General features: G+C 39.7%; 2 protein-coding genes across 2 annotated transcripts in view; both read right to left on the bottom strand.

Annotated features, from left to right (window-relative positions):
* LOC140160574 (uncharacterized) lies at nucleotides 1-6214 on the bottom strand. The gene is made up of 5 exons (XM_072183818.1): nucleotides 5924-6214; nucleotides 5172-5476; nucleotides 4642-4786; nucleotides 3036-3175; nucleotides 1-2220 (listed from the first exon to the last, which is right to left on the bottom strand). Exons 2-5 carry the CDS (start codon nucleotides 5391-5393, stop codon nucleotides 2017-2019), a joined length of 711 nt encoding a protein of 236 aa, XP_072039919.1. The 5' UTR covers nucleotides 5394-5476; nucleotides 5924-6214; the 3' UTR covers nucleotides 1-2016.
* The window catches only part of LOC140160573 (hephaestin-like protein), a 29895-nt gene continuing 24787 nt past the window's right edge, over nucleotides 6211-11318 (bottom strand). The window contains exons 14-18 of the mRNA XM_072183817.1: nucleotides 10752-10934; nucleotides 9356-9472; nucleotides 8233-8465; nucleotides 7600-7773; nucleotides 6211-6633 (exon numbers count right to left, since the gene is read on the bottom strand). Coding sequence (XP_072039918.1) covers nucleotides 6211-6633; nucleotides 7600-7773; nucleotides 8233-8465; nucleotides 9356-9472; nucleotides 10752-10934 — 1130 coding nt within the window. The remainder of the gene's footprint in view (nucleotides 6634-7599; nucleotides 7774-8232; nucleotides 8466-9355; nucleotides 9473-10751; nucleotides 10935-11318) is intronic.

Genomic DNA, 11318 nt, shown 5'->3' with positions numbered 1-11318 from the left:
TACAAAAAGCAACTAACTTTATTGAGGTCGTTTCTTTGATATATGCTTCTAGACGGGGTTTTACGGTAGATTACTATAATGGTTTAGTATTGCATATATCGGTTTAATCTTCACTAAGCGGGTTTTATGGCTGGAAAGGTCACGGTAATTTTGTCGTGGACATAACTGCACTATGACACCTATAAGGTTTTCAAATAAGGATCGAAAACCGAGGACTGGCTTAATATACCATTTCCAAACGTCGTATGTCATTGAAACTCACTTAGTAGCTTCCTAATACTAAACGGATTACTATTCCAAGTTTAAGGGGTCACTAAGATACCTAATCCATCATGTTGTAGAAATTAATTTCGTGTGTGCATCTTAACTCTCAATGACATATAATTCAGATACCGTGGAGGGGTCCCAGGCGTGCTCCCCTGGACGTAGTAGGGGCATGGGGATGTTATTAGAGTGAGAAGCGCACTATTTACTCTTTATCAAGCACCAAAGGATGCAATTATTTGTTGTTTAAAAGCACAGCAACGAATCCTCGTTTTCCTGTCCTCGGTTTATAAATACCTATATATACGGTTATAAAACGAGGATCGAAAACCGAGGATTGGCTTAATATTCCATTTCCAGACGTCGTAAAAATGTCATTGAAACTCACTGAGTAGCTTCCTAATACTGAAACGATTACTATTCCAAGTTTAAGGGGTCACCACGATACCTACTTCATCATGTTTAGGAAATGAATTTCGTGTGTGGATCTTTGACTCTCAATGACATATGTGACCGTACAGCACGAATGAGCCGTAAATTCCCTAAATTGTATTCTGAGTTACAGCGTAAAATGTGTACGAATGTCGTATTCAATGTCGTTGAAGGAGCAAAGTTTAACAAACTATAACCCCGCTTCTGGGTATCGTTTGAAGTCAAATGATATACCATTTTAAAGCTTATGATGTATATTTGTTAAACATGAAATAAAACAAAATTGACCGGGGAGGAATTTACGGCTCATTCGCCGTGAACGGTCACATATAGGCTATTCAGATATTGGTGGAGGGATCCCCGGGGTGCTCGCCTGGACGTAGTAGGGACATGGGGATGTTATTAGAGTGAGGAGCGCACTATTTACTCTTCATCAACCACCAAAGGACACAATTATTTGTTGTATAAAAGCACAGCAACAAATCCTCGTTTCCCTGTCCTCGATTTATAAACACCTATATATGGTTATAAAACGAGGATCGAAAACCGAGGACTGGCTTAATATACCATTTCCAGACGTCGTATGCCATTAAAACTCACTGAGTAGCTCCCTAATACTGAAACGATTACTATTCCAAGTTTAAGGGGTCACTACGATACCTAATTCATCATGTTGTAGAAATTAATTTCGTGTGTGCATCTTTGACTCTCAATGACATATATGTTATTCAGATATTGGTGGAGGGGTCCCCGGGGTGCTCCCCTGGACCTAGTAGGGGCATGGGGATGTTATTAGAGTGAGAAGCGCATTATTTACTCTTTATCAATCACCAAAGGACACAATTATTTGTTGTAAAAAAGCACAGCAGCGAATCCTCGTTTTCCTGTCCTCAGTTTATAAACACCTATATAATTAATATTCAGTGATATGTGATAATGATTTCCTAATAATACTTCTCATTATTATTGTAAAAGAAAAATTAAAAACATCGCACCTTAGGAGTTACAGGCTGTTAAAGTTCAATTTATTTTTTCAAGAAATTAACCCTGATAATTAACCCAAAATGCTAAACACAATATATATCCATTGTGCGTGTACTAAATATGTACTTAGTTTCAGCTAGATAGTCCTTATAGTTATTTGGATAATTAACTTTGTATAATTGGGCGTATGTTATTTACATCTTTGGCCTCGCTTTCAGTTTTTTGCTCGGCCTAATTGGGGTAGCAGAGCCAAATGCCGCCAACGGCAACGAAGTGACCAATTACGAAAAAGGTGTATAGGGCTATAAAGTAAATGTTCTTTTATTATTAACTGATTTAACTCCTTCTCGGTTTATCCGGTCTGACAGCAACGACCCCATCTTTCCTTTGTTTGTTGTTAGACTCTTCTTCACTCTCATCTTCATTCTCATTCTCATTCTCATCACTACTAGGAGACCATGAGCCACAACGAGGGAAGTTCTCTGGGACTGGCGGAAGATCCGATGATTCGCCGACCTGGATAGCAATCGCCATACCATCCTGTACACATAATTCGGATTACAAACGTCAACGTTCACTTTTCAAAAGGTATACACTTCCATTATTACCGCTAATTTCAAACGTATTCATTGCAATTCTACATGTATACTGAATTATACGGCCCATGTATATATAGCGCACACACGAATGCTTTTTGGGCGCACTGCATACTGCTTTTTTCCTCATTATATTTCTTCTCATCTAGATTTAAACTCTTTCAAATTATGAAAAAAGCAAAATAATCTTTTGACAATTCTAAACAGTCGTCTTTTAATGAATATAATACTATGCTGGTATGCCTCATTTCCACAGTATAAAAATGGTTCCCGTTTTGCGATAATGCTATATAGCTTTTCACTGTAAATCAACTAATTATGCATTTACTAAGTTTAAATTTAAGTTTGTGGTGTCAATCACATAAGAATGTTTGAAATACTCATGAATGGGAACAGGAAAGCTCGTCCTTTGATTTCAACCCATCTATAAGACAGGATTGGACCATCCTCTCTAAATATAGCAGGTCACGTTCGAATAGTTTGGGCGGAAAGGCTGCATAGTCAGCAATAGTGTGCTAAATGAAGCTGAGCGTGAACAACCATTTGACTACTTAAACCACTGAACTGGAAAACTGTGCAATGTCATGTGTCCCATAGAATAGGTTTATTATGTGTAGTGCCTTCCACTTCCACTAACAACAGCAGCAGCAATAACAACAGCATCAGCAACGGGGGGAAAGATGACACTCACGAGGGACTGCAGGACCTATAATATTTGTTCAACTGTACTACTTACACAATCACGGTACTACTACTTACGTCAATTTGGACGATTTTATTAGAATGGAGTAACCACCATCCAGGATTGTCCGCTGTAAATCGTATAATGGTGTAGCCATCGCCTTGGACTTGTACTGTGTCTTTGAGCACGGCATGCTCTAGTTTCCTTGTGATGTTACCTGTGAACCAAAATGCATAATAGATATATGTAATACATATCGTAGAATTCCATCTATAAGCCTGCTTCTCGAATAGAACTAGCCCGTTCACAAACTGCGACGCCTCTCGAATACCGAGCGTAAAGAGGGTGGAATGTTGGATCATCATAGGTATCAGAGTATAGCACAGAACCTGTGCTACTCTAAATGTGTGTTTTTATGACAAGAGAGACGAAAGGCAGATATCCTCCACAAAACATTATTTGGAGTTTGAGCAACTAAAATTTATATTACTGATACAGGCGGCTGTACAAACATGTATTATTGTAAGACAAATCTAATGTAATGTTTTTAAGGACGGTGTATGTCTTTCGTCTCTTTCGTCAAAAAACACTCATTTTGAGGCATTATGCCATTTCAATAGTATTAAAGTCAAATAAACTACGAACTTTCATCACGTCATTGGCATAAACAAGTTTATAACCAATTCTGAAACTACAAGATAAAAAAAACACAACAAAATACCAGCCCATTACGCTACATACTCAAATTAGTCTTATTTTGTTTTTTTCCATTGACTTATCCGTTAGCATTTAACAACCAATTGCCTCAAGGCAACGGTCAACGGTTACTACCTGGAAAGCTGGACTTTGATCGTACCTTTGGCTGTATGGCAAATTGGTAAACTGGTTATATCAAGGACAGTGAGGGAATTCATTTCAGAACTACTCCCTAGAAAAATACACCACTAGTTTTGGGGATTAAACAAATATTATCCTGTTTTACCAAATGAAACATAGCTAAAATCAAATCCTTTAGGCTAGTTGTTATTGGCAATAACAGTCAAATTGTAACCATGGTAACATTTGGCCAATATTTGGAAATAAGGGCCAAATATGGTGTTTTTCGTATACCGTGACAATCAAGCCCAAAGATTTGTACTAAGACTGATTTAAGTTTATGCATTCTAATTTATGGAAAAGTAACTCACAAAAAGTGAAAATTAGGGCAACTTTGGCATATTCTAGAGATTTTGAATGCTTTGACTTGATGCTTTGAAAAGAAAAGGAGAAATGAGCCCATTCCCCAACAAAATTCACCCCTATCATGAGCCAAAATAGTGTAAAGCAGCAAGTTTTTGCGCGTTACGCGCATACATTGTCCAAATAAATCCTTAAAAAACAACAACTTTATAACAACTTTATATGAGGAGTCTCTATTAAAATAAATAGAATATGTATTATGTCTCGCCGATAATCATGATAATACGTACCGGATCAAAATGATGCAACAATATTTGATCGTATCTAAAGATTACGACCAAGCAATTTGTTTCAAAGAAATAAAATACATTTACAAATATTTCCAACAAATATCTGTCAACTGACCAATCTCCTGTACACAAAGGGTGTTTTGCAACTGCGCTACCAAGAACCAGTATCATTAATTTCCCCCGTATGTTTACAGTATTTTCGTGCGTAAGCTACCTTGTTGATCCAATTGAATAACATCTTCAACAGTGGTTCCTCTTGGTAGTTTGCCCATTGCCACTACTCGGAAGGAATAACCATGAATATTCATAGGATGATCGTCACCAGAGAAATCTTCACCAACCAGGACCAGTTCTACCACCTACAAAAGGATGATCACTATCACAATTAGATAATGGCGCTATAAAAAGTTATAGTTAGTTGTTATACCTGCAGTTCTTTCGTAATACCGGTACTTTTTCCAGAGTTACATCATCTCTACCTATGCATTTCATGAGTGGAGCCTTCCGCGATTTTCTCCGCGGCGATCAAACTTTTCAATAAGGTATCTACCTACTACTACTAAAATTTTCCCCAACTAACGCCCCCCCACTTGCGAACACCTCTGCTGCGAGCTATTATGCACAGATGCGGCTCTCTGTACATGGAACCGAGAAAAAAAGAAAATAGTAGGATTGGTATTATACTGAAAGGACTGAAACGAGTTTTAATATTAAGAGTATCGAAATAGCGTCGAGTCTTATTACCTGCCCAAGATCAACTTTAATGCGTTGCGTGCACCATATGCACAGGCAATTTTGTTGTTCCTGGGAACACAGAATTCTGTGACAGAGATCCTCCACTGGAATATCGCCAAACTGTGTCAGCAGTGGAGATGGTGGTGTTTGAAAGCTATGGTAATTGATTTGGGGCGTATACCGCTTCAACACCGACCAGCTAGGATTAGAGTAGTCGCTATGATCGTACATACTGCATTCAGGAACTGCGTTTATACCAAGTGCCAAATAGTGGCGGACGTCTGGTTCCCCGAGTAGTTTTTCATCATCAGAAACTTTAATATGAATGAGGAAACATATATTAGTTTATCATCATTTGGTTACATCTTTTTACAGAAACTTATTTTTTTATATGTTCGGGTTGACAAACCCTCGATGACCCAAGAGGGGGGGGGGTGCAAGAAAACCTCTGGTGAAGCTTATTTCCATTAGGGTCCATTAGGGTCGAATACATGCATTAGAACTGGTGATGGACTCCCCTTTCTTTGTTAGGAACAGGTCTGAAACTTTAATGTGCAGTATAGGGATGACTATTCTGTGGATAAAGGTTTCTAAAGACGATGACAAAAATCAGAACACGCCGACGTGTTCAAAATCTGTTACATTCGAACACATCGGACACGTTCTGGAGTTGTTCATATTTTAAAGTATTGTCAAGTCTTGTCTGGGATGAAGGGTTATGACATGTAACACTACAACTTATTTTAAGCTACCCTGTATACCTTGTGATTCAAGTTGGACTACACCAATCCCGTCTGGTGTATCAAGTTGAGATCGTGGATTCAGCAAAACGCCATCTCCATTTTCACCATCATTGGAGACCTTTGCCGGTTCTTCTTCAGGCGCGCCTTCATACCTCAGAACGGCAAATTCTTCTTTAACAGCTGTCGAGCAAAAAGGATCAGTCGTATACAGACGAAACCAATAGTTTGCCACATCTTTATCGGCAGTAAGTACAAAGTCGTATCTTTCTCCACTTGAAAGCCCTATTTGATCCACCACAACTGGTTTAATCGGCGCACCATCTGGAAGCGATTACAGTAAGTTCGTGATTTTCAACGGCAACGGTCAGATGGCAGATATTATTTGCGATGACCCGGAAGCGATACCGTGCCCCTGGTTTGACTTCGAACACCTCACGTGGAGTAATCGCGGTGCTGTTGCCGTCGGTGAAATTCTTAAACACGCCTTTAGCATTAATTACCAAAGTGTCCGAGGCAGATGTGATAGGCGGGAACGCTACAGCTCTACTTATAGTGGGATCATGAGACCAGTCTTGGATGAAGACCACGTGTTCGGGCAGGTCGTAGTCATAGTATCCGTTGTTGACATCTCGCTTTGGTGCCTGTTTAACGATAAAAGCACCAAAGGCGCCATCTTGACGTTGAAGATTTGAATGCGAATGCCACCAATGGGTGCCAGCAGGAGAAGCCTGAAATAAAAGCAACACGCTCAGGTTTAAATGCAGGTATACTGTAATGTACAAGAACACCATACTTGTGAAAATTGATTTATAACCCATATTTTGACGTCATGCAAAGAAAGTGACAACGCATAAAACACTGAGAATCAAGAAGATGTAATCTTGGCCGTGCATTCTGCTGTGAATATTTTCAAAGTGTCAAGTGTTATTTTTCTCGCAATTTTCGAAATTTTTGTAATAAATTGACATAAAAGAGAGAATCTGGAATTTGCGGGTATGGTGAAATAGGACATTGAGTTATAGCTGCACCATCAATGAAATGAGGTGCATTCCGAGTTGCTGAGACGACTCCACATTTTCATTTCGATTGTATCTTCTTCACAAACCTATGTCAATAAAACACACAGAGGCGTAGCAAGAGCATCAGGGGCCCATGGACAAGGAGAAGTACGGGCCCTTTTAACCATGCCGGGATTTGCCATGGGCCAGGCCAAAATTTGGAGGCCCCGAACTCACGTGCCGAGGAAGACATGTACACTCAAGTCAGTGGCCAAGTTTTGGTTTACGTATAATGTAGAAGGGGACTAACATATTTTGTTCTGATTTTACTAGGACATTTGCGCGCAGCGCAGAGCACGCGGCGGAAAAAATTCAATTTCAGACTATTTTAGCCCCAGATCAACATGAATTTTGCTATTTGAATGCGCGCGAAGCATGGAAAATTTTACAATTTTACCCTATTTTAGCCAAAAAACATGCTGTTATTCGGGGTAAAAGAAAGATGCATAGGGCAACCTTTGGGGCCCTGGACCATATGGCCCCAATGGTAAATCGGGCCCTGCTCTCCATTATCAGCCCTTATTTAATTTTCGCTTTTGTGCTCGGGGCCACTGAACGCTCGGGGCCCATGGACTTCGTCCACCATGTCCCCCGCTTGCTACGCCCCTGAAAACACATGGTATTCATTATACCTACCTTGAATTTATAGGTAAAACTGGACCGTGGTGAAATAGGACATTGAGTTATCATAGCTGCACCATCCATGTATGGTGTGCCACGCTGATGTATGCCATGCCAATGGATTGAAGTACCTTCCGAGTTGGCGAGACGATTCCATACTTTCACTTCGACTTCATCATCTTCGCAAACCTAAAAAGGGCATCAATACAATAAATATATTACCACGATACAAATGTGCAATTCATGGAAGACACCTTTAATACTTGAAGATGTTCAAGCTTGACTTTTAATAGGTTTGTTTGAACATGTTCAAATTAATGTCCATACCTTTGAATAAATATTATAAAATATAATAGAGAATTTGTTGCTTTTATTTTGCTTTCAATCTTTGCTTTGCTTTCAACATGTATATAGGCCTAGCTCGACAAAATATTTGCTTGCCTTGATTTACCATACTGACTAACCTCGGAAAACTATAAACCGTCCCGTATGTATTATATTGACTCTAAAGGGCGTCGGTATCGAATTTCACCATGGTCGCTACTTGCGCTCGGCGAATCACAAAGACAAGTAAGACACGTCGCGGGTTTATAGTCATAGGATATTCGGCAGTATGCATAAATCAATATTTAGAATTTCTGTTCCTACCTGTATAGGAGGACCAGGAATCTGTCTATTCACTGTAACTATTGGACGTTGAACTCCATTGATTGGAATACATCCAGGACGATCACAATCGGTCATGTTGAAGGGACAATCAAAGCAGGCAGCTGACATTGACTGAAGCCATTCCACGGTGAACACATAGCGACAGGTCTTGGGTTCTGGAGGCCACTTACACTCACGGACACATTCGTGGTCGCCATCCTCATCGGCAGCAACTGTAATTGAGATTAAAGCAAGATTTGTACAAACTTGACATGAAAGGAAGTCTCCGGCAATCACAACATTACGCCTTATATGTTAGAAAATTTATTATCAAGCACGAATCACATGGTTTTATTTAAAAGAAACTCATATTCGCCATGGGACTTTTTCAGAAAGTCATGTTGAAGTGTTAAATTTGGTCACGAGATTAGTCGGAATCACGTGACTTGATGGTGGGTTGTAGACTGGAGGAAATAAATGACGCTCCTTGTCCTGTTGGAGATCCGGATTCAGGGAGAAAATTTATTAAAACGGTTTTTGTTAAATTTTCTTCCATCGAATATTTTAAAAAGAAAATAGGCCTAAATACACAAAAATATGTTCTACTACAGTGGCTTTGCCCGTCTCGGGAATTGTTGAGTCACTTCCTAATACTGACTAGTATAGGTGACCCCGGAGTGACGTCACAAGCCGTTGACCTCCGTTGACAACAAATCCGATTCAGAAGTCAAATTTGTAGTTTTCTGTGGTTTGTCCCTTTTCAAATCGGCCAAAATACTACCATTTCTATAACTTCTCGACATGGGGCCTCCAGCCAACAACAAAAATAAAGACTCTCCTGTACATGTTCATGTGTTCAGCTTCACATAAAATGCAATTTTCGCCAAGTATTTAACCCTTATTTTACCGAAATCGGCCCGAAATATGCTTGATTCGAGGTCAAAACGAAATGTCAACAAACTGAATCAGCCTCTGTTACAAGTCCTCAACTAGTCGCACTGCTCCACGGTCTATTGTGGGTTGAAAAGCGTAAGTGTAGGCACTGTAGCGTCATGTAAAATAAGTACCCGGATGGCCGGGGTCACCTATTATAAAATGGAAATTGGTGAGCTGCCATACATACCATTGTCAAACACTTTAAATGTGGTTTCCATCCCAGCATTTTTGTGAAAATTGGAATGACAATGAAGTAACCATTCACCGGGATCATCATTAACCATTTCCAAAGTCGCAAATTCTCCTGGAAAAATATAAAAGCAGAGAATTGTCAATGTTCTAATTAGGTTTATCGTTATTATTTAGAAACATCAGTTTACAATTAATGTAGTGGTGTATGTGTAATAGCTATTAATAAGCAAGTGTTCTTGCGAGATATTTGAAATACTGTCACAAACCACTCACAGAAGAATCCTGGGCCATGTTCGAGTCACTTCCGGTCCTACCGGGCCTCGAACCCACAATCTCGTGGATAAAAGACGAGCACGCTACAGTTTTTGTCAGAGTAGAACGACAGTTGCTTACATTTTGAAAGCGTGCATAGCGTAAAACACGGAAATGGGTTCTGATTGGCTGATTCAATCGTCTGTCAATCATAGCAACAGACGAATAATCTGATTGACCGATTGTGCGTCAAAACATTGGGCGACGCAGATCGGCGCCCTTGAAAGGAACGCACAAGCTCCACGTATATCGCTCATTAGCAGGGCACTTGCGTCAATCTGAGCAAGGGACTGTCGTTCTTCTCTGAAATCCAGTGTAGCGTATAGACCAAAAGAGGACTTCTCCGTCTGGTCTGAGACCTACGTTCTTATAGTCTTCATGATAATATGATGAGCAAAGGATGCAGCTAAAAGTAAGTAATATTATAAGCACAATACCAAAAAGTAATTGCCACCCCCGTAATGAAAGTCCATTACTCCAAAATAGGCGAGGAAAATAGCCTTATGGGTGTGAAGTTGCGGATAAATATATTTTTGACCTGTGGATGACCTTTGACCCTTGACGACCTCAATTATTGCAAACCACAATACTTTTAGCCAATAGCTCTTCGGAACAATGCCGAAAGTCACCGATTATATTTTTGGACAAATGACTCGGAGGATCTGTGGATGACATTTGCCCTCATCCAATATAAACTAGCTGTGTATCACCCTGTAATTCTGCAAACCACTTATGGTAGCCTTGTAGTGTTGTTTGGCTAAATGTTATTACATGAAAGAAATGGAAGACGGAAAAGCAGATTCGATAGCCCTCAACAGTAGGCCTACTCAGTCGACTCAAAAGTCGCCTGACTGAAGAAATAACAATCAGTTTTCCCCAAACAAGGGACCTAAGTTTTATGATTTGGGAGTCTTTGTAGCATTTTAGTGTCAAAAATCACGTTTTTGGCAGTAAACCGGAAGGAGTTACCCATTAATGACCTTTGACCCCAAAATAACACCCTAAACATGCTAAAGGCAAAGCGTAACAACAATGTACATGTGCAAGTGGCGCTAGCGATGAATAAACCAATACATTACCTGGTAGAAGATCGTATACATCAGCTCGGTGCGCTACGTCAGTGTAAAAAGTAACCACTTGACCGTGGAAGTGAACAGGATGGACATCTAACTCATGACCAAGCCCTATCACATACCATGATGTACGCTGACCTTTGTTCATCTCTAGATGCTTGAGATTAAAAAATACGTAACCGTTGATAGCTGAAAATACAGTAAACGTGTACCTGTTTAATACTCGGTACGTTTCGTCGTGATTTCATACTCTCATAACTTAAAGGAGGATTTCGTGATCCTAGTATCCTCTTTTTATGACATTTTTCAGTAGATATCCACGAAAAAAGCTTATTTCCAAAATTTCAGTTGATTCCGATTTTGCGTTTGCGAGTTATGAATGATTATGTGTATTACACTGCTCCATAGACAATGTGTTGTAATTTCGTTCTGGTGCACCAGAACGAAATTCAAATTTGGCGATATTTTTGCTAAACGAATTAATCTGCAAGAAATATTTGGTACATAAGCCAGAGGTATCCAGTGGTGTAAAAATCTCAACTTTTTTTGGGAAAAGTGGGGGATGAGGATGTG

The sequence above is a fragment of the Amphiura filiformis genome, chromosome 9 (assembly GCF_039555335.1).
Source record: "Amphiura filiformis chromosome 9, Afil_fr2py, whole genome shotgun sequence".
Classification (NCBI taxonomy): domain Eukaryota; kingdom Metazoa; phylum Echinodermata; class Ophiuroidea; order Amphilepidida; family Amphiuridae; genus Amphiura; species Amphiura filiformis.
Note: the sequence above shows the minus strand (reverse complement) of the source record. Positions and strands in the feature narration are given on the sequence as shown.

What these genes read in the sequence shown, in the direction of transcription:
- LOC140160574 (XM_072183818.1), bottom strand. Translation starts at nt 5,393, where the DNA reads ATGTACGATCATAGCGACTACTCTAATCCTAGCTGGTCGGTGTTGAAG. An exon ending in TTAAAGTTGATCTTGGGCAG is followed by an intron (nt 4,787 to 5,171) that starts GTAATAAGACTC and finishes ATCCTTTTGTAG; the next exon opens with GTGGTAGAACTGGTCCTGGT. An exon ending in TATTCAATTGGATCAACAAG is followed by an intron (nt 3,176 to 4,641) that starts GTAGCTTACGCA and finishes TTTGGTTCACAG; the next exon opens with GTAACATCACAAGGAAACTA.